Raw genomic sequence first — 25,096 nt, 5'->3', positions numbered from 1 at the left:
GCCAAAGGAATGTGTTTATTGGTAGAATTAGGTATTTGACTTTTGTAACTGCATCCTGAAAGTTTTTTTGTTTAGGCTGACCTAAAATTTTTTGACATTTTCTTTGAGAAAGTGGGTTTCATGTTTGTGATTTATTTTGGTATCACAGTGTATTCAGGCCTCTGTGGCACAGTGTAATCTGGAAATATAAACCTACATCTTTAGTCTTCATATTTGTAAATATGTTTTCTGAATTTCTGAATTGATCATGCAGCTTAATGTCTTCAGAAATCTCCCATAAGGAAATTAAGCTGTATGTAGATTGGCATAAATTAGCATACAATTCATGAGGGAAAAGATTCCTGAAAGAATTTCCTTAAAGTCTGCAGTTGTGTGTCTTTGGTCCATGAAGGACAGTGTCGGGTCTTGATGTAGTTGGAAAAGAAGGAAAATGAGCATGGTGGTTGTGTGTTCTTTCTTGAAGGAGAATGGATGGTGTTTTTAAAAAATGAAAGAGGAAAAGCAAGATGCTTTGAGTGTCGTAACTGGAGATGACTGTTCTTTATCTGATCCTGCTTGCTTCAGCCTGCTTTCTTCTTCCTCTCCTCGATGAATTTCACTGATTTTCATTTAAAAGAAGAATAAATTACACAGCTTAATTACATAGTCAATTCTACTACACCATCTTTCCACAGTTTCTTGTGGGCACAGCACCTTATAATTTATTACAGTCTTGATAGAAATTTTGGTGTTACACTTTAAAATGTAAACATTAGAATTGTATATAGTTACTCTATATGCAGATTTTTTTCCTCCTAAATTTATTTCCCAAGAGCTAAAAGTTATGCCAACATAAACTATGACTCCTGAACTATAAAATAGGTAAAAAGATCCTTAAAGTTGCTCACTCTTGTCAAGAATAAACTTAATTTTTTTTTCAGGGATTTCCCCATGTTTCATATAAAGCCTTGCATCTGTATGAGATCTCAGTGAGTGTCATTGTTGATTTAAAATTATTCTAACTTAATCTGTCATAACCAACAAAAATAAAAAAGATCGTTGGGAACAGTCATGTAGATAAATGATTGACCTCACTTTGACTTTGAACATTGTCTGCATTCTGCTAGAGATCCATGGATTTTTATAGATTCCTTTCAAGAACCTGTAAGCATCAGAGAAGAGATAAAAGTACACCCAGGAGGTGTGTCTGCAGACCTGCATTCCTCTCCGGGATCCACCGTGTACTTGCCGTGTGGTTGCGAGGAATTTTGTTTTCATTTTTTGTTTTTCTGTTTTTCTATTATATAATGGAAATCATAATTTTATCCTTGCCTTTCCATTATTTTAACAATGAGTTTTTAAAAAACTCATTTTAGTATTGAAATGTTAGAAAACATTAAAGCACAAGTTGAAATGGTGCTGGCACTCAAGAAATAAACCTCTGGTTTTAGATTCTTGAAGTAAAATTTCAGTCCTGATGACCAGCTGGATGGCCCTGGCTCTTAGGAGTCTTAAGTGTTTGGAAGACCACTTTCAGTGAAACTGATTAATTCTTAAAAAGGGAAAGCTGCCTGTTATTATGAATATGAAAGCAATAATGAACCTCAGGGGTTTGTGCTTGGTAAGGAATACGAAGCACGACTACTTTGGATCTCTGTCTGCTGAGCAGTATCAGAAACGAACTGGTATTTGTAGAGCCACATCTTCTTCTTCATTATTGCTGTTAGATTGCACCATTTGGAGACAGATTTGATAGATTTGGAGTGAGACATAATGGGTGTAATTAGCAAAACATTATTTTCACATTTGAGAAAATTATGTCAAATTTTCCAAATGAATGAGAGTTCTGTATTCTTCAGAATCATTTCCGTGTTTTTCTGCTTTTCTCCGAGATAAGTTGGGTCTAAGAAATGGGCGGGGGTAGGTAAAGGAGTTGTCAGTTCTAAGACGGGTGTGTATAAACCCAAGCTGACTAACGTCGTTAGGTCACAGGTGGCTATTAATACTCAAACAGGAAGGGGAACGACAGCTGGCCTTCCCTTCTTTTTCTTTGTGTTTGAGAAATTATTTTTTCTTTTTCCTGCCCCAGGAAATGGTAAATTTTAGACAAAATTCATCCCTTTAGAAACTTACGTTAAGGTACAATGGTGTAATCAAATATGAAAATATACTTGTTGAAAGTCTGAATTTACTCACTTTTGGTGTCTGTGCCGAATCGGTGTGTCTGCGTTCCTTTCTCTAATCCTGTGCTGTATGTTTCCTCTGTGTCTGTGAATTATGCGAATTCTGAATACTGCCCTCATTAACACTTTCTAACTTTTCTCTTTCCCATTTCCTTCCTGGATTTGCCGTTTCCTTCAGTCTCACCTCAAGGTCAGTATGCTTGTCCTAAAGCAAAGATATGTAACAAAACATTGTATATTGACATTGTCTTGAACCCAAAAGTTACCCCAGGAACAAGATGTCTAGAAATTCAGGTATGAGTGTAGAAAATGTCATGAGCGTTAGATTGATTGGAAGAGTGGCATTACAGTTCTACCGTTCAAGGTCGTGAGAGTGGTCAGAGAGCAAGAATCAGACCGACCAGGTTTTGACTGAGAGAGAAATGAAGGGGAAAAGTGGTCACTGGGGGAGTGAGGAGGTGAAGATACTGCTTTAACTTTGTTACAGCTTCATCAGAGACGTTGTGGCTCTTACACTAGCAGGTGAAGTGCAGCATGGATGCGGGAGGGAGAGGGGCCCCAGTCTAGATGTGTGTAAGAGCCTTGGAGTGATTTCACTGCACAGACCCTCCCATACCCTTTCAGTTTGGGGGTTGTTTTGTGACTGCTGAATGCTGGCAACAGAAACAGCCACCGGTGCTGCTGTTCATGTGTCAGGGGCTTGTGGTGGAAGCTTCACAGGTTTTATTTCCGTTGATTTTCCCAGCAGTCGTGTAGCAAGGTTTGCGATTTCCACTTTGCAGGTGAGTAACACAATTACAGAGCCCATTAAGTAACTCAACCATCTTCATTACTAAGTGAATTAGTAAGAGAAGCTGGCAGAAAACAATCATAAGTCTTCATTTTAAAAGTTTTTTATTCTGCCTGTGAGCCACGGCACTGTAAAATCATGGTATGAGAATTTCTGATCAGGTTCAGGAAATGATATTGTTAATACCACCTGCATTTTACCTTGGTGTTCAGTCACTCAGTCGTGCCCAACTCCTTGCGACTCCATGGACGGCAGCACACCAGGCTTCCCTGTCCTTCACTATCTCCCAAAGTTTGCTGAAACTCATGGCCATTGAGTCGATTGTGTCATCCAACCATGTCATCCTCTGTCACTCACTTCTCCTGCCCTCAGTCTTTCCCAGCATCGTGGTCTTTCCAGTGAGTCCGCTCTTCGCATCAGGTTACCAAAGTATTGGAGCTTCAACTTGAGCATCAGTCCTTCCAATGAATATTCAGGGTTGATTTCCTTGAGGATTGACTGGTTTGATCTCTTTGCAGTCTGGGGACTCTCAAGAGTCTTCTCCAGCACCACAGTTCAAAAGCATCAATTCCTTGGCATTCAGCCTTTTTACCTTTCTCCTAGCAGTGGTTTTCTAATATGTTTGCTGTCTATAAAAGCACTTGTCTCTGATTCTCACAAACAGCATATGGATTACATAGGTCAGATCATTATTCTGATGAGGATCTGAGACTAGGGAACGTGATTTCTACATCTAGGGTCAGCTGCCTAGTTGGTGGTAGTCCTTAGATTTGAAGCCAGATATTCTCATTTCAGCCTCAGGGCTTCTCATATGATACACACTCTAGCCTAGGAATTAATCTGAGCTCTGGGGTCCCATACTGCTCAAAGGTTCTTAGGTACTTTTCTCACTGTCATTTTCCCATCTGTAAAGTTGGGGTAGTTCTCTCTGATCTGAAGGGCTGTTGTGAATGTTGAATGAGTTAATACAAATAGCCCTTGGAGCAGCATCTGGCACAGGCTGAGCAGTCAGTAAATGGAGCTGTTTTTGATCACTCATTGTTGCTTTTTTCTCAGAGTCCTGTTTGGTCCCAGATCCCACCATACGGTGCCCTTGATTCCTGTCAGGATTGATAGCAAGTACAAAGTAGAGCCCACTGCAGAGTTGTACGTGTGCGGAAGATGAGGAAGGAAGCCTTGTTTCTTCTGTAATGATATTTTCAGGCTCTATTTTTCAGGTCTGAACTTTTTGTTACAGGTAGTAAGATGAAGTTGAGGCTTTTTTTGGGAAAAAGGTTCTCTTTCCCTTTTCTGTTCCCTGATATTTATTCTCAAGACTTAACGATATTTTTGAAAAAGTCCTCTTACCTTTGACTCTTTTTTAAAAATAAACAGTTTGTTTAGGGTATGATGAGTTTGTTAATAAAATAAAATCTTTGTTTTGTAATTACTTATAGGAATCTGATTCATGCAGGGGTTCTTCAGTCAGCCTTACACCATCCTCTACTTTCTCTCTGCACAGCAGCAGTCTCAGAAGGTCTGTCTTTGCTCGTCCTCCCTTGCTTTTGTCAGAGGTACTGACGTCCCAGCTCTGTTCTGAGGCTAAACTTCCTATTCGCTCCTTCCCTCTGACCAGTTTTCAGAACCTTGTTCCATAAATTGAATCCTCCTCTTCCTCCTCCTCATTTCCTTTGTTTCTCTTCTTTCCTTCCCACAGACTCCCAAACATAAAGCATAATCTAGTCTTCCCTACCCTTAAGGAGACGTGTGAGCAAGCGTTCCTTCATCTTTCCCTTGGTTTCAGTTCACCACAGGATCTTACTTTTACCTTTTACTTTTTCTTTCCCATTTGCACAGCTTCTGAAAGAATCATTTATGCTCTATGCCTCCACAGTCACACTTCCCGTTCATTTTCCAGAGCAGTATAATTTGGGATCTTCTCTCATTGCCAGGCTAAAGTTTCCTCAGTGAAGTACCCTTTGCCAGATTGAGTAGCCGTGTTTGTCTTGGACCCATCTAAAACCTGTCTGTTAGGTTAGGTTAGGTTAGTGACCATCTCCCTTCTATTTGAAACTGTGCTTCTATAGTTTATGTGACATTATTTTCTGGAAGCTTTCTTAGCACCTCCTTGACAGTTTTTAGCCTATTTTGCTTTTTGTCTTTTACACATTTCTTAATGTTCTGTAAAAAAATTCCCTTTTTCACCTAAGTTATCTGTCACTTGACTTGTTAACCACCAAAGACTTGTTAACCACCTTTGACTCTTTTTAAAAATAAGCAGCTTTGTTAGTATGATGAGTTTGTTAAAAAAAAAAAAAAAAAAAAAAAAAAAAAAAATTTTTTTTTTTTTTTTTTGGAAACATTTTTACGGAACTCTCCGTGAATAAACCGTTTTCATTACAGAAGAAATCCTAAGTGTTTGCAATAAAAGTAGCAAGCACAAATGCCACATTTGAAAAGTGATTTTCCAATTTTCTACTTTAAACATTTTCTCCACATTGTAGTAAATCAGTTAGGGTACCATGTAAGTAATTCCAAGTCTGAACACAAGTCAGCTTTAGTAGAAAAATATCATGAAGGTTTTTGCTTTGTGTGTGAGGACTTTCTAAATTAAGCTTTAAGTATGCTCATATTTGTACTGGGAAGTTTTATTGCTTTGTCCCACATTTTGTCTTTTGCATATTTTGATCTAAATGTTACTAAACAAACAGTTATGAAAGGCTCCAGAAGATTTTTTCCATGGAAGTCATTGGTGTAGACATAATTCTCTGAGTTACAAGTTATGTTAATTATAGTATTGTTAGCTGTTCATTTTTATTTAGTGGTAAAAGCCATTAAACTATACTTATTCCTAAAGAAGTTTTCTCCAAGTAATGAAAAATGCAACAAGCTTTGTTCTTCCAGTGGCAAGGATCGTTTTGGCTGTATAGTATATTAAAAACCCTCTTTTCACTTCAGAGTGGAATTTAATGCAGTATTTTTTTTATTCTACTTAGAGGCATTTTAATTACGGTTTTGTTAAGTCCAGTTGAATAGGTCATCAAAAGAGTCTAATTTATTGATGGACTGGATGTTTAGATAACTCTATTATATGACTTTGGGCAAGATGCTTAACCCTCCACCGTTTGCTTTAGCCTGTTTTGTGTTAATAGTGACAGTGACCTGCAGTGTTTGTATTTTTGTGTCTCCGCTAAGCTTTTCCAGTTTGAATGGGTTTGTTTGTTTCTGCTCTTCCTCTCTTGTCCTACCCTGCCCTCCTCTGTCCACCTTTCCATTCAAGTACAGAGCAGAAAGATTTTATTTAGAGTGATGACGACTGAAGGTTCACACTCGGAATCCTTAGATACACATCTGTTTAGTTCCTGTTCAGGGACGTTAACCCCAGAGAATGAATACAAAGAACAGATTCCATGTATTGACGAAAAGATAGGATTCAGTCCACAATTCATCTTTACTTTTTATTGTATAACAGCAGCTTCAGCTAAAGGCAAGACATCAAGAAAGTGAAGCCTGTAAATGTCATCTCTGTCACTCTTAGATCTAAACAGATTGGGCTCAATATTATTATTACTCATGCTTTATTTAGCCGTGACCTCTGCAGACCTCTCTTCAAATGTTTGCAATCTAGGGGATGCTTCCTACTGTGTTAAGCCCAGAGTCCCTATTTTATTATGTAATAAAAGTTAAATAACATAGTCTTACTGTTTTGAATGATTCATTGGTAGAAATAAGTGTGTGAACACAGACCTGTGCTGATCCACTAAAGTCTTCCACTGAAAAGAGTTGAGTTTCACGCCATCCCACATTGAGACGTGGTAAACGTTGTTTTTCTAGATCGCAGTTGTAGATACCTACGTGGTGTTCTGTGGGTGAGATAAAGCTGGTGAATCCAGTAGAGAAGGGAGGAAAGACTAATTTTCATTTAGTCACGATTTGAGTTCCTGTAGGGGTGCTGGATTTAGCAAATAAAAATTTGAGATGTCCAGTTAAAATTGAATTTCAGAGATAGAATGAATAAATTTTTTGTATTAATATATCCAATGAATATTGAGATATTCTTAACTAGCATATTATTTGCCATTTATCTGGAATATGAATTTGCCTGAACATCTTTATCTAACAAACCACGGTGATCTAATTTGGAGATTAAGCAATGAGTGTGAGAGAACGTGCCACAGGCTCTCATTACCTGATTTCAAAGGATGTTAATTAGATACAAACCATGGTGGCTTCTCATTATTAGTTCAGTTTATTGATGCAACTTTTGGGCACAGTTGAGTGGATTTTTCTAATTGTTGCATCCTCCCTACGATCATCATCCTGCTTCGATTTGTTTCCAGAAGTTTGGAAATCTGATTGTATCATTTCCCTTCCTTAAGTCTTTCACACTTAGGATGAACTGCAGCTTCCTTGCTCAGCAGGAAACAGGCCTTTGTTTACTTTCGGCTTCCTTTTTCTTTGTTCTGCTGGTCCGACTTTATGCTGCAGTCACACTGAGTGTGGCTTCCTCCAAAGGGACACACTCTCCTTTTTTCAGGGCTTTATCCCCGCTGTTCTCTCTGCCTAGTAACCTGGACCAGTCCCTCAGGAAGTTCAGAGGCAGGTCATCTTCCAGGAAGCTTTTCCTGATCACCACTGCCACCCCTGCTCCCTTCCCGGGGCCCTTTCCTAGCACTTAGCATATCCTGTATTTGCTCGGATGCCTGGGAGATATTTGAGAGCAGAAACTGTTTTTATTCATGGATTGATATTCCTAGTGTTTGATACGTGAGAGTGGAGTTCAGCCAAATACTCATCTCCTTAATGAGTAAGGAAAATGTGATGGGCTTAGCAGGGTGTCAGAGCTCAGGTGGATGTAGGTTCTCTCGCATTGCAGAGCCCAGGTTCTCTTGGGCTGCGCCTTACACATATTTCTTGATAATTAGTCATGATTCCACTCTTCAGTGAGATTAATCTTCTCTACCTGTGACTTGGAGTTTGGTGTGGTCTTCTTATCTAGTATGGAGGCTGTGGAGTCCAATAGGGGGCTTCAGAAGTAGATGGAATGATCTGTTGCTTAAGCTGTGGCCTTAGATCTTTATGCCATAATTTTATATACATATATGTTACATAAGATGGTTGCATGGCATCTCTGACTCAATGAACATGAGTTTGAGCAAACTCCAGGAGACAGCAAAGGACAGGGTAGACGGTGTGCTGCAGTCCATGGGGTCACAAAGAGTCGGACACAACTGAGTGACTAAACAACAAGGTTACATATAGCTTTTGAAAGTTGAAAATATTTAATAACAGTAAAATTAGAGTTGTGTTACAGACCTTTCTTCATCAGCCATTCTGCAGTTTCATAGCGTTGATGTCAAGAACCTGTTTTCATATGCCAACAAAAATCTCTGAATTGGTTTCCTTCGTCTGCCATCTCACTCTGTCCCAGGCCTCTTTCTGTTTTATGTTTCATCATGTTCCACAAAGTACTCACTTACACATGTGCTCCCGGAGTACCATGGTTAACAGCTAGCTGCTCTTGGAATGGAGCGCTTGGCCAGGTTGGGAGGATTTCACAGCAGGAACTCTTGCTGCTTCTGAGCTGTTCCTTGCATTGTGGTGTCAATGAATAAACACCTTCTTTCCTGTGCATGTATATGAAGAGCTTGAGTTTTCTCCCCTTTTCCACAGGCAGGTGAAGGACCAGAATAAGAAAGTGGCCAGCCTGAAGCACAAGGAGCAGGTGGAGAAGAAGAAGAGCGCCCAGATGCTGGAGGAGGCCCGGCGGCGGGAGGACACCCTCAGTGACAGCTCCCAGCAGCTGCAGGTGGGCGAGGGGCTGGGCGGGGGGCTGGGTGGGGGGACCAGGCCCGGCAGGGCCCTCCCCACGGGCACGCGGCTCTTTGCATCCTCACCCTCCACTCTTTTTCCTTCTAACCCTGCCTGCTACCTTCCTCTCAGTCCAGCTGTTTAGCAGTAAAGGAGTGGCTTTCAATAGAAAAGGCCAGTTTTATTCCACAGCTTTGTTGAGGAAACCTGAGCAAGGGAGAAAATCCGTCTCCTGGAGGGAATCTGCCTGCTTGGTGAGTTCAGTGTCCACTGGCTAAGCGGGGTCTTCAGGTGGTCAGCATCGAATGGCCTTTTCCTTCAGTAAAGCACATCATTCATCTGGTGTGTGTCAGGTTGCCTTCTTTTTTTCATCTTCCTTTCCTTCCCCCACCTTCCCTTTTTCCCCTTACTTTAAAAAATTCAGTTCAGAGACTGTGTTTCACAGTCATGCAGAATGTATTAAAACATACTCTTCTATTTCACTGATGTTTAGACCTGATTACTCAAAAGATACTTAAACCAACCTCAATACCGAGAGTAGCAGTGACCATACCAGTGCCAGCTGGGTGCCCAGGGCTGGGCACCAGGGCAGTGCCCAGGAACCACAGGGACTGGGAAGTCCCTGTTTCTAACCTTCACCAGATCTGAGGGGCAGATGGGTTTTACATATTTTATAGATGAGGAAACTGTCTCAGAGAAATCGAATTACTTACCCACATGCACACAGCCACTTCCGGCTCAGCTAGCATTTGAACTGAGACTTCCGGGATCACTGGCCTGTCTGAATGAAGGTTTAAGTTTTAGACCATGCCGTGGACGGTGGAGATCTCTAAAGCTCCTGCCAAGACCACTAGCCACTGTCAGCTTGTGTTTTTCTAACTGGTGTGATAGAATGTTCATGCCACACTGCATAGTCACAAAATCTGGAGGATTTGGAGGAGTTGTCTGTTATATAGAAGCTATGTTTAGGCTTTATAACAAATTCACTTCTGACATGAAAATCTGACTTTTTAATTCCTTTTTTCATTCTTCTTTTATATGGCTTTTACTGATAACATACTCCTTATAGAAACAGTATGAATTTCCTCAGATGTGCCAACTTTTGAAAAAAGCCACTACCAGTTTTCCCTCACTCTTGCCAATAACGGTTGATACTATAAATTTTTTCCTCTTTTTTTATTTTTTAGTGCCAATCTGATGGGTGGAAAATATTTAATTTTTGTTTTAATTTATACTTACCTGATTTACCAGTGAGGGCTGAGTATTTTTTCATGTCTTACATTTTCATTTGTTTAACTAATATAGTTAAAATCTCTCTCTTTCATGATGGCTTTTTCCCTGTGGGTTTTTTACTTAGTTTATCCCTGTTTTGAGAACAGATAAATATTTACCTATGAATATTTTTAAGTTGTTTCAGTCTTTCATTTATAACCTTTTAATTTAAATAATTTTATGTTATTTTGTGTGGTGAGGGTCTTATGTTTTTCTTCATTGCTAACAATTTCACTAAAGTATTTATAGAAAGTTATTTCACTGCTCCTAAGTTTGAATTGATATCTTTATGTTTCATGAAATTAATAATTAGGCTGTTTCTGGACTTCAGTTTCACCTCATTTCTGGCCTAGGATCACAGCCCCTTCCTTGTCTGTCTCATGTCTCATTGTCCACTCCACACCCCTACCTGATGTTCTCTGCTACCATCCTGTCTTTGTAAATCAAAATGTGCCCTTTTCATCATCTGTCAAGTGGTACGATAACACCAAAAGTGCTCTCATATGTCATCTCTTATTTCCTGTTTATATAACTGGGCAAGATAAGTAAGTCAGATTATCTGTTTATGTATTACATACAGATAAAACTAATTTATAGTGGATGAGGACTTTCCAAGGTTCTCAATAAGTGGCAGATGTTAAAGTTATGAAAAATGATAGCTGATGGCCATATGTGAGATGCACGTGGGTGCACTTCATTCAAACATGTGACAAGAGCAGTGAAGTGGGGTCCTTTGGTTCTGATCTCAGCTCTTCTGCTAAAGAGCTCTGCTGCTTGTTTCTTAATCATGTCTTTGCAGGTAACACCCCAGTGGTGGTGAGTATCACTTGCACCCTAAGGTCACCTCTAAATAGAACTCCCTGCTGAGGGACCCTGGGGATTCTTGGGTAGAACCCTTGTGGTGGACAGGGGTAGGAAAACAGTTGATGGAAGGTTTGTGTTGTACAAAGTTCTCCTTACCTGAATTTGTTTTTAAGTTTCTGAATGTACAGACAGGTCCATCTACTGATATTTTCACGAAGTAGGTGAGGTGAAGGGAAAGAATTACTTTAGTGTTTCCAGTGTAGATATCGTAATAATTCTAGTATTACAAAATATTCTTCATCATGTTAAAAAGACATCCTTTATACTAATGACTAATATTTTGAACTTTGATGATTAATGATTAATTTTTATCAGATGCCACCTTGGCTTCTAGAGATTCAGTTCAGTTCATTTCAGTTTGGTCTCTCAGTCGTGTCCGACTCTTTGCAACCTCATGAATCTCAGCACGCCAGGCCTCCCTGTCCATCACCAACTCCCGGAGTTCACCCAGCCTCACGTCCATCGAGTCAGTGATGCCATCCAGCCATCTCATCCTCTGTCATCCCCTTCTCCTCCTGCCCCCAATCCTTCCCAGCATCAGAGTCTTTTCCAATGAGTCAACTCTTCGCATGAGGTGGCCAAAGTACTGGAGTTTCAGCTTTAGCATCATTCCTTCTAAAGAACACCCAGGGCTGATCTCCTTCAGAATGGACTGGTTGGATCTCCTTGCAGTCCAAGGGACTCTCAAGAGTCTTCTCCAACACCACAGTTCAAAAGCATCAATTCTTCGGCACTCAGCCTTCTTCACAGTCCAACTCTCACATCCATACATGACCAATGGAAAAACCATAGCCTTGACTAGATGAACCTTTGTTGGCAAAGTAATGTCTCTGCTTTTGAATATGCTATCTAGGTTGGTCATAACTTTCCTTCCAAGGAGTAAGTGTCTTTTAATTTCATGGCTGCAATCACCATCTGCAGTGATTTTGGAGCCCAGAAAAATAAAGTCTGACACTGTTTCCACTGTTTCCCCATCTATTTCCCATGAAGTGGTGGGACCTGATGCCATGATCTTCGTTTTCTGAGTGTTGACCTTTAAGCCAACTTTTTCACTCTCCACTTTCACTTTCATCAAGAGGCTCTTTAGTTCCTCTTCACTTGCAGCCATAAGGGTAGTGTCATCCGCATATCTGAGGTTATTGATATTTCTCCCGGCAATCTTGATTCCAGCTTGTGCCTCTTCCAGCCCAGCGTTTCTTATGATGTACTCTGCATAGAAGTTAAATAAGCAGGGTGACAATATACAGCTTTGACGTACTCCTTTTCCTATTTGGAACCAGTCTGTTGTTCCATGTCCAGTTCTAACTGTTGCTTCCTGACCTGCATACAAACTTCTCAAGAGGCAGATCAGGTGGTCTGGTATTCCCATCTCTTTCAGAATTTTCCACAGTTTATTGTGAGCCACACAGTCAAAGGCTTTGGCATAGTCAACAAAGCAGAAATAGATGTTTTTCTGGAACTCTCTTGCTTTTTCCATGATCCAGCAGATGTTGGCAATTTGATCTCTGGTTCCTCTGCCTTTTCTAAAACCAGCTTAAACATCAGGAAGTTCATGGCTCACATATTGCTGAAGCCTGGCTTGGAGAATTTTGAGCATTACTTTACTAGCGTGTGAGATGAGTGCCATTGTGTGGTAGTTTGAGCATTCTTTGGCATTGCCTTTCTTTGGAATTGGAATGAAAACTGACCTTTTCCAGTCCTGTGGCCACTGCTGAGTTTTCCAAATTTGCTGGCACATCGAGTGCAGCACTTTCAGAGCATCATCTTTCATGATTTGAAAGAGCTCAACTGGAATTCCATCACCTCCACTAGCTTTGTTTGTAGTGATGCTTTCTAAGGCCCACTTGACTTCACATTCCAGGATGTCTGGCTCTAGGTCATTGATCACACCATTGTGATTATCTGGGTCATGAAGACCTTTTTTGTACAGTTCTTCTGTGTATTCTTGCCATCTCTTCTTAATAGCTTCTGCTTCTGTTAGGTCCATACCATTTCTGTCCTTTATCGAGCCCATCTTTGCATGAAATGTTCCCTTGGCATCTCTAATTTTCTTGAAGAGATCTTTAGTCTTTCGCATTCTGTTGTTTTCCTCTATTTCTTTGCATTGATCGCTGAAGAAGTCTTTCTTATCTCTTCTTGCTATTCTTTGGAACTCTGCATTCAGATGCTTATATGTTTCCTTTTCTCCTTTGCCTTTCGCTTTTCTTCTTTTCACAGCTATTTGTAAGGCCTCCCCAGACAGCTGTTTTGCTTTTTTGCATTTCTTTTCCATGGGGATGGTCTTGATCCCTGTCTCCTGTACAATGTCACAAACCTCATTCCATAGTTCATCAGGCACTCTATCTATCAGATCTAGGCCCTTAAATCTATTTCTCACTTCCACTGTATAATCATAAGGGATTTGATTTAGGTCATACCTGAATGGTCTTGTGGTTTTCCCTACTTTCTTCAATTTAAGTCTGAATTTGGCAATAAGGAGTTCATGGTCTGAGTCACAGTCAGCTCCTGGTCTTGTTTTTGCTGACTGTATAGGGCTTCTCCATGTTTGGCTGCAAAGAATATAATCAATCTGATTTCGGTGTTGACCATCTGGTGATGTCCATGTATAGAGTCTTCTCTTGTGTTGTTGGAAGAGGGTGTTTGTTATGACCAGTGCATTTTCTTGGCAAAACTCTATCTTTGCCCTGCTTCATTCCGTATTCCAAGGCCAAATTTGCCTGTTACTCCAGGTGTTTCTTGACTTCCTACTTTTGCATTCCAGTCCCCTATAATGAAAAGGACATCTTTTTTGGGGTGTTAGTTCTAAAAGGTCTTTTAGGTCTTCATAGAACCGTTCAACTTCAGCTTCTTCAGCTTTACTGGTTGGGGCATAGACTTGGATTACTGTGATATTGAATGGTTTGCCTTGGAAACGAACAGAGATCATTCTGTTGTTTTTGAGATTGCATCCAAGTACTGCATTTCGGACTCTTTTGTTGACCATGATGGCTACTCCATTTCTTCTGAGGGATTCCTGCCCACAGTAGTAGGTATAATGGTCATCTGAGTTAAATTCACCCATTCCAGTCCATTTTAGTTTGCTGATTCCTAGAATGTCAACATTCACTCTTGCCATCTCTTGTTTGACCACTTCCAATTTGCCTTGATTCATGGACCTGACATTCCAGGTTCCTATGCAATATTGCTCTTTACAGCATCGGACCTTGCTTCTATCACCAGTCACATCCACAGCTGGGTCTTCTTTTTACTTCTGCTAATCATGTTAATCAACTCATAGTATTTTTGTTGTTGTTGTTCGTAAAGAGGAAAGCTTGGTTTAAACTAGAAGGTTGGTTTTTGCCTTTCATTATTCAGCGACTGTCAGTTATGGTGTTAAGTTCATTGGTGTCCTCACTCTTTCTGGCTACATTTTGCCACAAAGCGGTGCTATTACTTTTCCATTTAACTTTCTTTATTCTGAAGAATAATACACATTTTTAAAAGTACGTAAAGCACACACATGCATAGTGTGAGTAATACATACAAAATAACTGTCTTGAGGAATCGGAACACGACTGATATCCCAGAAGTCATATGTATATTCCTTCCCAATCATCATTTATTCCCTTCCTTCATCATTGACTTTGATTGTTCTTTGCTGTTCTTTACAATCTGTGTATATATTTTTGAAAGTATAGGTTTTGCAAAAGAAAACAGGAACGGTAAACTAGAAACTAAAGGGAACAGTTGCCTAAGGGAGTGGTTAGAGGATTAGTAGGAAAGGAGGAAAAAGAGATGGGCAGTCAATTGAAGGAGAATGAGATTCTTCACCTATCTCTGTGTAGCTCTGACTCTTAACAGCCGAAATTGTTTCCCATCCTCTTAAAAACTAGAGAAAAGAAACCAGTCTAGATGTGGGGTTGGGGGGACCCCACAGGGGAGGACAAACACTACCCAATGGACCAGTTTTATAAGTGAGCAACATAACCACACTCACAGGAGTAGGGAAGGCAGGAAGGAACCTAAAGAGATTTGGGAGCCATTTTCCTGAATACTGTGAAGCTAAAGACAAAAGAGCATTATTAGAACATAAATGTTATGATAAAGAAATACATTGTAGACAGTGAAGGTTGGGTTTTTTCATTATTCAAGAAGGAAGCTGCAAGTGAGTAAAGTCGTAAAGGGCTGGAATCAGAAGTACTTGTATGAACTCACGGTGTTAAATTTATGTACAGACACAGAAGTACACAGACGCTTGTGTGTCTGCACAGGGTTATTATAAATGCATGTATTTCCTGCCTCTGTACTTCAGAAGCAGCAAGTACACCTAACACCCAGATTTTGGTTTCTGCACACCTTCTTCCAGTGAAATGAACTGAGGCATCTTACAGGAGCAGTCGATTGCAGGGCTGGGGCAGGGAAAGACACGTGAGCCTTGACAACCTTGTGGTTCCAGAGCGTGGGAACGTGCTCAGCTGAAGGATGATGGGGGCTGTGGGAAGACCATGCAGCCAACCTGGAGGAACATGTCCTGTGCTGAAATAAGTTGAGTCAAGAACAAGCAATAGTAGTTTTTTAATTTAATCCATCCTATGAAATAAATATCCATGAGTCCTTGCCCATGTAAGTAAAGTTGAACAGGATCTGCTTTGCATTTCGACAGTACTGTTTTTTACAGTATTTGGATACAGATTAGAATAAGTGTGGTTATGAAGAAAGTATATGCCAGGACTTCCCTGGTGGTCCAGTGGGTACGACTCCATGCTCCCAAAGCAGGGATCCCGGGTTCAATCCCTGGTCAGGGAACTAGATAACCCAGGCTGCAACTAAGATGCAGCGCAATCAAATAAAATATTTTTTAAAAAGAAAGTATATGTGAATAAATATGTGTTGCACATGTGCTTTGTGTAAATAGTGATTATGTGAGATGACCAAGGTCTCACCTCTGAAGGAGCTCAGATAACAGCAGGAGGCCCCATAGTAAGATGAAGGTGGGAGTTGAGAGAGCTTTCTGGTAGTGAAGAGAAGAAAGAAGAGAGAGTGAATTTGAGATGAGTTACCTTTAGGTCAAAAGGCAAGACTCTCTTACAGATTGGAATGTGGGCACTAAGGGAGAGGCAGGAATGGGAATGGCTCGTAGGCTCCTGGCATGGGGAACTGTGTGTTTGCCAGCGCTCAGTAATTGATGGGATAGCCCCAAGGCTGAGATCACCAGGTTCTCCAGGGAAAGAGAACATGTCCATTTCCAACAAGTGAAGCTGTCTGAGAGCTTTCCTAATGGAGGTTTGAGCCAGCAGTGGGGTGTGCATATTTGAAGTTTAGAGAAGCCTGGTGGTGTTAATTTTGGAGACTTGAGCTCAGAAATCATGTTTTGATTTGTAAGAATCAGATACCATCTAGAGATAAAATACAGACAGAAGAATATGGAGTTAGAGCTGAACCCTTGGCATCTTCACTGTTTAGAGCTAGAGTAATTAGGAGAGGCACTCGAAGCAAACGAAAATGAGGAGGCCAGACAAGGCAGGAGAGGAAAAGGAGGTACAGCATCCCTGAGGTCAGGGGAAGACTGGGGATGCTTCCGGGAGGCTGAGAAGGAGGTCAGCATCCATGCACGCTCTGGTCCATCGTATCCAGGGTGGTCAAGAGAGGGTACTCAGCAATCCCTCCAGGCTCGGTAAGAGGGTGCCTTCCATTCTGACCTCTTGACCTTGGGTGCCATAGATGGTCCCACATCCATCCAGACACTTTCCTGGACCAGTTTTTCTGTCGGACGCTCACCTAGATTCACTGCACCTTCCAAGATCTTTGGAGTATCTGCTTAGATGTATTGAATATATGCGACTGTTCTAAGACATGGTTACACAGAGGGTCTTTAAAGGATCTCTGCCACAACCCACGCATACTAACATTTAAACCATTTTACGCTTCCAGCCGATACTCACAAATGCCAGGCGTGGATGATAAAACAGTGAGCACAGACTGGAGATGAGCCTTTCCCACCGTCGTGTTTTTTGATCATTGCTCCTCTTCTGTTGACATTCTGCAATGAGTTTTGCCATACTTTCCACTACTGCCTCTACATTCCCATTCCTGCCTCTCCCTTAGTGCCCACATTCCATGCGACATAGTGCAATTCATGAGTAATTGCCATGTGAAGAGCTGGAATTACATAAACCCCAGCAACGGAAGCCTCCCAGATAAACAGTATAGGGAAGCAGGTCTTAGCTGATTTGACCGATAGTCATTTTGGGATTAGAAAAGCCTTGTATTGAAAGCCTACACATCTTTTAAGGTTCAGATCAAATGTCCCCTGCCTGGTAAAGCCTGCCTAACTCCTCTCAGTGGGAATTAATCACACTCTGTGTTGCAGTTCCATTACAGTTTGTTTCTGCTTTAATTTCAGAGCTCATTTTCTTACCTTGTATTTATTACATGCTGTTAGTGTGTGTGCTGTCTCTTTTGCATATTTGAGTTTGGGAACCCTGTCTTGGTACTTTGCACATTGTTCTCTATAGAAAACTGTTCACTGATTTCAGTTGCATCTGTAGATGTCAGAAACTGTTCATTCACAAGCATCTTAGCCTGACCTTGAGAGCTTCAGTCTTTTAAGTATTTTCTAGCTCATTTTTAGGTGAGATACTCACTAGCATAGCTACCCTATTCTATACAACCTGGTGGTGTTGGTCTTCCTTAAATATAGTTTATTGGCTTTCTGATGTACACTGTTTTACTTAGGCAATCTTTCTGTGAATTTCTAGTTTTACCACCTAAAGGTTCTGGCTTAAAATGAACTTTTGTTGGTGAGCTCTACCCTGTTCTGATTACTGTCTTCCCTGTTTTTCCACAGCCTGTGTGTTTAATTATATTTTACTGCTTTATATTTTTCAGTATCCTGTTTCAGAAATCTTCCTTTGTGATTTAAAAAAATTTTTTTTCTTTTTATTTTAATTGGAGGCTAATTACTTTACAATATTGTGGTGGTTTTTGCCATACATTCACATGAATCAGCCATGGGTGTACATGTGTTCCCCATCCTGACCCTCCCCCCAACTCCGTTTGTTATTTAATCCTCCCTTCCTTCCCCCTTTTTGTCTAGTTTGTATCTTAGGTTCAGGGCTATTTTTTAAAATTTCTTTTTAGCCTTTCTTAATGTTTTGCATACATTAAAAAAGTGAAAATGTTACTGGCTCAGTCGTGTCCGACTCTTTGCAACCATAGGATTTCCCAGGCAAGAATACTAGAGCGGGTTTCTATTTCCTTCTCCAAGGGATCTTCTTGACCCAAGGATTGAACCCAGGTTTCCTGCATTGCAGGCAGATGCTTTACCCTCTGAGCCACTAGGGAAGCCTCAAGCTGTTCATTAATTACAGCTATAATTATTATAAATATTAAATTAAAAATTTAGTTAACAGATTTTAAAAATCATGTATAATGGTCTTATATTTAGCATCCTAATATTCTTGAAAATTTTCACAGGTTACCATTACAAGCCTCTCACATTTTAATGAAGGAAACACCATCCTCCCTTGGTTCAGAATGGTCAGTCACCTTATGTATTTTTCTTCTTTCAGCAGTGACACTTACTTTGTCTTTTGACAGAACTACAGGTTTTAGCCACATTCTAATATGGCAGAGCAGACTGAACTGGGAGCAGGGGGCTCACACCAGTAGTGTTTGGTGCTCGGTTTTTATTTATGACAAAGGTAGGTGTCTGGATTTAACCTCGAGAGGGCACTGTCGGGGAGACTGATGGGCCTGCTGAAAAGACACGGCAGCTTCCACAAACCAGCTCTCCTGAGACCAGTGAATATTGAGGACAGACTTCAGAGAGAGTAGAGATAGAGATAGGAAAAAGCAGTTTTCCATGTATTTAGGCATATTCTCCTCTTAGGTGCAGAATCAGTGAAACATTTGTGTTTTCTTCAAAATTACATTTTATTTGCTCTACGTAGAAAATTTTTTTTCCTCCATTTTGGTAAGAGACTTTTTTGTTAAATAAAGACTACTTATCCTTGGTTTTTACATTGGCCATGGGGATAATTATTTAAGAAAACCGTTTAAAAAATTAAGATTGACACCTTTCTAGAAAGACTACGTGATGTGTCACATGCCAGATGTTACTGTCCTTGTTTTTGTAAAAACAAATTTTGACTTCTTCTTAACAGATCTTCTCAACCTATTTAAAGATTTAATTCTGCATCATTTCTTCCATTTTGGTTAATTTTTTTCTTAGGGCTTCTTCTGTCTAGAATGTGAGCATAGGTGGGTTTTTATGGAGTTCTTAATACATTTAAATGGAATTAGGGATTGCACAGGAAAAGTGTACATACAAATCAGCATCTGTTTTTACATGTGTGTGGATAGTTGCTGAAATTAACCCGAAAATTATGTTTTCCTGCAGGGAAAGCACCTACTCATACTGTTGGCACATGTGTAACTTTTTAAAGCTTTTAGCTCAAACGGTGCCCCTTCTTACCATTTAAGAAAAAAGCAAAACAAGTCTTAAAATTATTTAAAGAAATTCTGCCATGTCTGAAATGTCCTCAATAGATACGTTCCCCCCCGGACAGAATTCAGTTCCATTTGAGAGCCAGTGGAAAGAGTGTTTACTGATAGTACAACTGTGTGGCCTGCTAAGCTGTTTCCTTTAGTTAAGTTTAGCCCTATTCTATGGGAACTTTTAGTCACATCATTTGAGCTTATTTCAGGAATGAGCCCCATAAAACGATGAGTGGTTAACGTTACATTTGGCAGGAAAATTCTTAAAAGTACTGGGGTCTCCTTCAGTGAAACAAATGGTTTGATCCTTTCCTTTGTGTTATCGTGGAAGCTCCTCCTCTGAATTTGGAAGGTGAAGAGCCCTTAACAGAGAGCAGAAGCAGGTGTCTCTGCAGCCCCTTTGCCAAGACCTCAGAGACAAGAGACACCCTCTTAGGATGACATCAGTTGTTTTATTACATTAAGTAAAAGGTTATCTTTGGGGTTTTTGGTGAAGACTTGGAAAAGGTGTGCTTGTACTTTTTATAAGCATTATTGATCAGAGGAGATGTCCTATGATTAAGTAAACCACACGTCCTTGCCCAAGCTTCTGATAATCAGCTACCAGAATTTTCAAGATGAGAACCTGGCCATCCATGTGGGCTGTTTGTCCTAGATGTTCTATACACATTTTATATATATATATGTATGTATGTATATAGCATTGCTTTTCGTGTATATGTTTCCATTTCTTTAATGAAATGCACCTGCTTTTGTTTTGACTTTGATTTTTAACAAATTGAACTGTGGGAGATATTTGAGTGACTTTAAAGAAAGCGGAGAAAAACATATCTTTCGTTTTAACCCAAGGCATTTCCTTAAAAAAAAAAAAAGTAGTTGGTGTGAAACCAAACTCTGTCCCTGTGTTAGGCTAGCGTTCCTTTCTTACAATTGACTTCATCAGTGCATCTGGCTTCAATTTTTTACCACCCCACCCCCCGCCTCACTAAACATCTGAGAAGTTGGCCATTGAATTCTGACATGTTGAATGATTTTAATGAAATCTTCCTCATGTGTATTTGTGCTTGGGGGTTGAGAAGGAGGAAGCAAAGGTAAGCAGTGGGGTAGAGGATGATAAAGAATTGCCGTCTCTTCACATTAAGGATGATGGATAGCGGTTAACATTAGTATCTCTCAGCGCAAGTTAAACTCTCTGGTGAGTGCCGTTTACGCCAGAGGAAGCGGCTCTCAACGTTTACCCGAGTGAGTGACCTCCACCGGCAGGACCAGGGACAGGGCGATGAGTGCGTGGTGCTGTTACCTCCAGAGTCCTTCATGAAGTCTGCACTGCCCTTCCTTCTCCTGCTGAGAAAAGTTTAATGAGATCCGTCCATATCAAGTGATCTCTTTTTATGTTACTGTATTACTGAGTCCTTTTTTTTAATTTTGAGGAAGATGTTTGAAGGGAACAAAAAATTAATTTTTAATTGCCGCTGTTCCTTTTTTTTTTTTTTTTCCTTTTTCCTTTGCTTTTCTTTCTGAACGTTTGATCTGAAGGCCAGGCAGTGGGGAGTAGTCTCACAGCTGGCACAAAGCTGATGTTGACAGAGCTGATGTCAAGAAGCAAAGTTCAGAGGAGGGAATCAGGGGGGTGGGATTATGGGATTTGCCAGCAGGTCCGCCCTGTCTTCTTGTGGAATTGCCTGAGCAGAGTTACAGCTGTCGCAGCTTGTGCCTAATCTTATGTGAGTGTAGGAGGCTTGCTGTTTAAGAGTCGGAGGAATTCTTCGGTAGCATCTCTTCTCCTTTCTCCCTCTCCCGTCTCCCACCACTGCCCCCCCACCCCACCCAACTAGTCACAGAAACCCCTCCTCCAACCCTTTCCTCTATGAATGAAGGGGTCACACTGGACCCCCGCTAGTAAGCAGAGCTGGCATGACAACAGGCTGCAGTGCCTAATCCAGAGCCAGAGAACTGGCCTGTGTTAGTATTGAGGAGCGTACATGTCACTTATGGCAGCTGACATAAAATTCTACAGGTATTTTATGTAGAAGTGAATTCTACATAAAATTCACTTCTTTCATTTGAAGTGAAAGCAGCTCCTTAAACTGGTGAGGCGTGTTCCTTTACTGTCTCCACCTGGCTCTTTCCTGAGCTGTCTGGAGCGCACAGGACACGTCTTAAGTTTAGGGTTGCACGAATCAGTTCAGCCATGTGAAAAGTCAGTTTGAGAGCCAGTGATTGAAAGTCTCTTTCTCTGCTTAAGCTTCCCTGACCTCAGGCTGGCAGTTTCATATTTTTCTTCCAGTGGTGAATGCTAAAAAGTGGGTTAACTCCAAACAGGACGAATCAGCCTTCTTTTTGTAGTTTCAAATTAGGTTTGTTTTTGGCAGAATTTTGTGACTTTTCCTCCTGTCTGCCTAAAGAGTAGATAGACTTTATGCTGCAAATTCATGAGGGATCAGGAGATTACAGAGGACAATACCTAGGGGGAGTCAACAAGACTCTGAATATTTCATTCTCGTATTTTCTTTAAAAAAATGGGTCCATTCCTCAAAGAAAGGAACTTCACTGAAATGTGGAGGAAAGAGGAGCCCAGCATGCTGCAGTCCATAGGGTGGCAAAGGGTAGGACACGACTTAGTGACTGAGCAACAACAACTTATTAAGAAACCTCTATTATATAGCTATGTAGACATTGACCCAGTAGTTTTTTTCAGTTGAACTTTGATTGGCATATTGTTGTGTATTCCTAGGACTGAATTGTCATTGACTTAAGTTGGATTACTCTTATTTCTTACCATAACCTCAACATCTCTCATTAGAACTCAAGCCAACTGCAGGTTTTCTTCTAAATCTTGACAGAATGCATATTTTGCTAATCTCATATCCAATGATACGCTGATATGTAACTCAGTTTTGTGAAGTCTTCTGAATATCAGCCTTTTACATTTTCGGTATGTTTGGATTTCATTTTAATTTAGTGTTGTTTGGTTTCCACGCTGAAATAATCTCCTAACCAAAGCTGTCCTTTCAGTAAGGGCTCTGTTGTCCAAACTGTTAGGTTTCTCTCAGAAGCACTTTGGATAATTTCTGTCTTCATTGCTTCATTAGTAATCCACTTTTCTTATACTGGAGCCATACCCTTGGGAACCGTGAAAACTGTCTTCCAAGACAGCCCCAGAGCATCCTCCCCTTTTGGTTCTCAGGCCCTTGTGTAGCCTTGTGTCGGGGGCAGCCCTCGTGCATAGTAGCAAGTGTCAGAAATGACAACATGTGACTTCTGAAGCTGGAACAAGAGACATGGATGCCCTGCCCTCCTGGGTCACCTGCACTGAGGAATGCCAGGCGCCGTGGGGAGTGGAGCCTCGGAGGCCCTTTGCCAGTGGTCATCACCAGCTTGCCCCCATGTATGGGAAGCAGAGGGCTGAACCCTGGCTGACATCTCAGCTGTCCCCCATCAGAGAACCTGGAGCCAGAGCTGTTAGGTTAAACTGCCCCTGACCCACAGAAACTGTGTAGACAATTTGTTCTCCATTACTATAAGCTGCCAAGTGTGTGGTAACTTGTTACAGAACAATAAATAAAAAATAAGCACTTTATATCCTAGGTATTAAAGTGATCCGCCACAAGCCTGAATTCTTTTTCCTTGCAATTCGCAGTTTGGTCTTCTCTATTGGTAGAAGAGTAAGTGCTATTTGAATTTGTTAATGTTGTCATTGCAGTAGTTTTCAGTCACTCGTTAGAGCATTGGGCAGTGTTTGCCATAAGAATTCACAGCTAGTAATTCATATTTGTGTGTAATAGGCCATGTTTGCCTTTCTGATAGAAATCCATATTTACCTCCCCAGAACTTCCTTCTTAGTTTGTATAGATTATCAGGGCTAGTGGTTTTGGTTGTCTAACCAAATTACTTGTCCTTAGGCAGACCAGTTACCTACATCCAGTTATCATGTGTAGTTTTCTTGTATGAGATTGAGAAAAATTTTTGCTCTATTGAAATCATTAGGGGAAAAATCTCCTTTTTCATTTATTTCTTTTAAAAATTAGTTTGCCAACAGTATGTATGTAGAATATAATCTGACTAATCATGCTGTTTACTTAACTTTTTCATCTAGGCTTAAATTCAGAGGGAAAAAGAATGTTTTGCTATTGAGTCTTATTACTCAGGCTTCATCAAAGCTGGCCTTGAGCCCAGTTTAGAGAGTAGTTCAAAAACAGCTTTGTGTTTTTACCTAATCAAGCGCTAGCTACCTATCTGCCTAACACAATTTTCCTTCTCTCTGCTAATGGAGAAAGTCCATCACAGGTTTCTCTTGCTTAATTCACTTGACGCTTTGCTCTCAATAACAATATACTTCTTGAGCTTCTTTACTCTTTCTTCCCTTGTCTTATTCTCTTTTGTGTCCACATCTTTCTGTCCTAGATTTACATCTGAAGAGAACATTTTATCAGCAGATAGCCCTTTTCTTGATAAATAGGCTCTCTTTGGGTTAATCAATTAGCCTCCTTCACCGAGTCTTCCATCGTTTTCCAGGACAGTCTCCGTAAGAAGGATGACAGGATTGAAGAGCTGGAAGAAGCCCTAAGAGAGAGTGTGCAGATAACCGCAGAGCGAGAGATGGTGCTGGCGCAGGAGGAGTCAGCCAGGACCAGTGCTGAGAAACAGGTCTGCGATTTTGTGCAGTTACAGGCCATGCTGCTGGGTAGAGGAAAGGTAAAGCCCAACCAGTATAGTCTAGGTGAACTGTACATAACATGTGTTTGCAGGCTTTCAAATACGCATCATCGAGTGTAAGTATTCAGACTTAAATAAGACTTGAGATACAGTCGTGTAAGAATTGATTCATGTTCACGCAGAGGTCTCTGCTCTAAGTGTCTGGGGCTGACTTGTGTGTATTGATGTGTATGCTGACACACACATCTGATGAGATGGAATGGAATTTGCCTGTGTGTTACCAGACTAAGCACAACTCTGCTTTTAAATGGGATGGGAACACATACATGTTTCTGAGCCAGACGTGATTCAAAGAGCAGAACGTTTCTTTTGTAGTCTGTCTCGTCCACGGGAGCAGTTAAAAGTTGTAACAAGTTGAGGTTGATGACAGGTGTGAGGGACATTGGTGTCATGACACCTGGAGTCCCAGATCATTGTGTCTCCACCTTGAGGTGACTTGGTAAAGAATTCTGCCGCTGTCTGTTCTCTCTGTTTTTATACATCTTTTTAGAACCTCATACCCTTGCGTTAAACTTTTTATTAGGAAGAATAAAGGTGGGAGGTGTGAGAGGAAGAAATAGTTTCAACAAGTGAAGGCTCTCACCGCAATTTTCTCAGTGTTTCCATCTCTTTGTTGGAGAAGCATAAGTGCTAAACCAGGTGAACAGGGTTCACTGAGAGGGTGACATGACTCTCCCGGAGAGCCCTTTGCTCAGACCACCATGGCTCTTTATGAACTAGGGTACTTCATAGCCAGAGAGAAGGGTGCCTTGCAAAGCCGACATGTCATGGTGTCCACCAGGCAGTCCCCTCATACGTTAGACACGGGCATGTGGCTTCTTCAGTGTCAAGTGTAGAAAGACTGACATTTATTAGCAAAGTTGACAGAAAATCAGTCTTTCCAGAATGAGTTTCTTTTAGCACTCTATTCTTAGATAAATTTCGTGGCCCACTTTCTATTTGAGTATTTATTAATGTTAAACAGATCCTGGGGTAGTGGACAGCCTCAGAGAACAGGGTGGTGTCAGCCACTGTCCAAGGGCAA

The 25,096-nt window shown here is 40.8% G+C and overlaps 1 protein-coding gene across 16 annotated transcripts in view; it reads left to right on the top strand.

The window, feature by feature from the left end:
• ERC1 (ELKS/RAB6-interacting/CAST family member 1) overlaps positions 1-25,096 on the top strand; it is a 271,526-nt gene that overhangs the window by 112,978 nt on the left and 133,452 nt on the right. For 12 of the 16 annotated variants that reach the window (XM_044940924.2, XM_044940926.2, XM_025282955.3 and 9 more), the window contains 2 exons: positions 8,605-8,740; positions 23,872-24,003. In XM_044940924.2, the coding sequence (XP_044796859.1) occupies positions 8,605-8,740; positions 23,872-24,003 (268 nt within the window). The remainder of the gene's footprint in view (positions 1-8,604; positions 8,741-23,871; positions 24,004-25,096) is intronic. The other 4 variants (XM_044940927.2, XM_044940936.2, XM_044940935.2 and 1 more) reach the window with 1 other exon arrangement.

The sequence above is a fragment of the Bubalus bubalis genome, chromosome 4, assembly GCF_019923935.1.
Source record: "Bubalus bubalis isolate 160015118507 breed Murrah chromosome 4, NDDB_SH_1, whole genome shotgun sequence".
NCBI lineage: Eukaryota > Metazoa > Chordata > Mammalia > Artiodactyla > Bovidae > Bubalus > Bubalus bubalis.
Note: the sequence above shows the minus strand (reverse complement) of the source record. Positions and strands in the feature narration are given on the sequence as shown.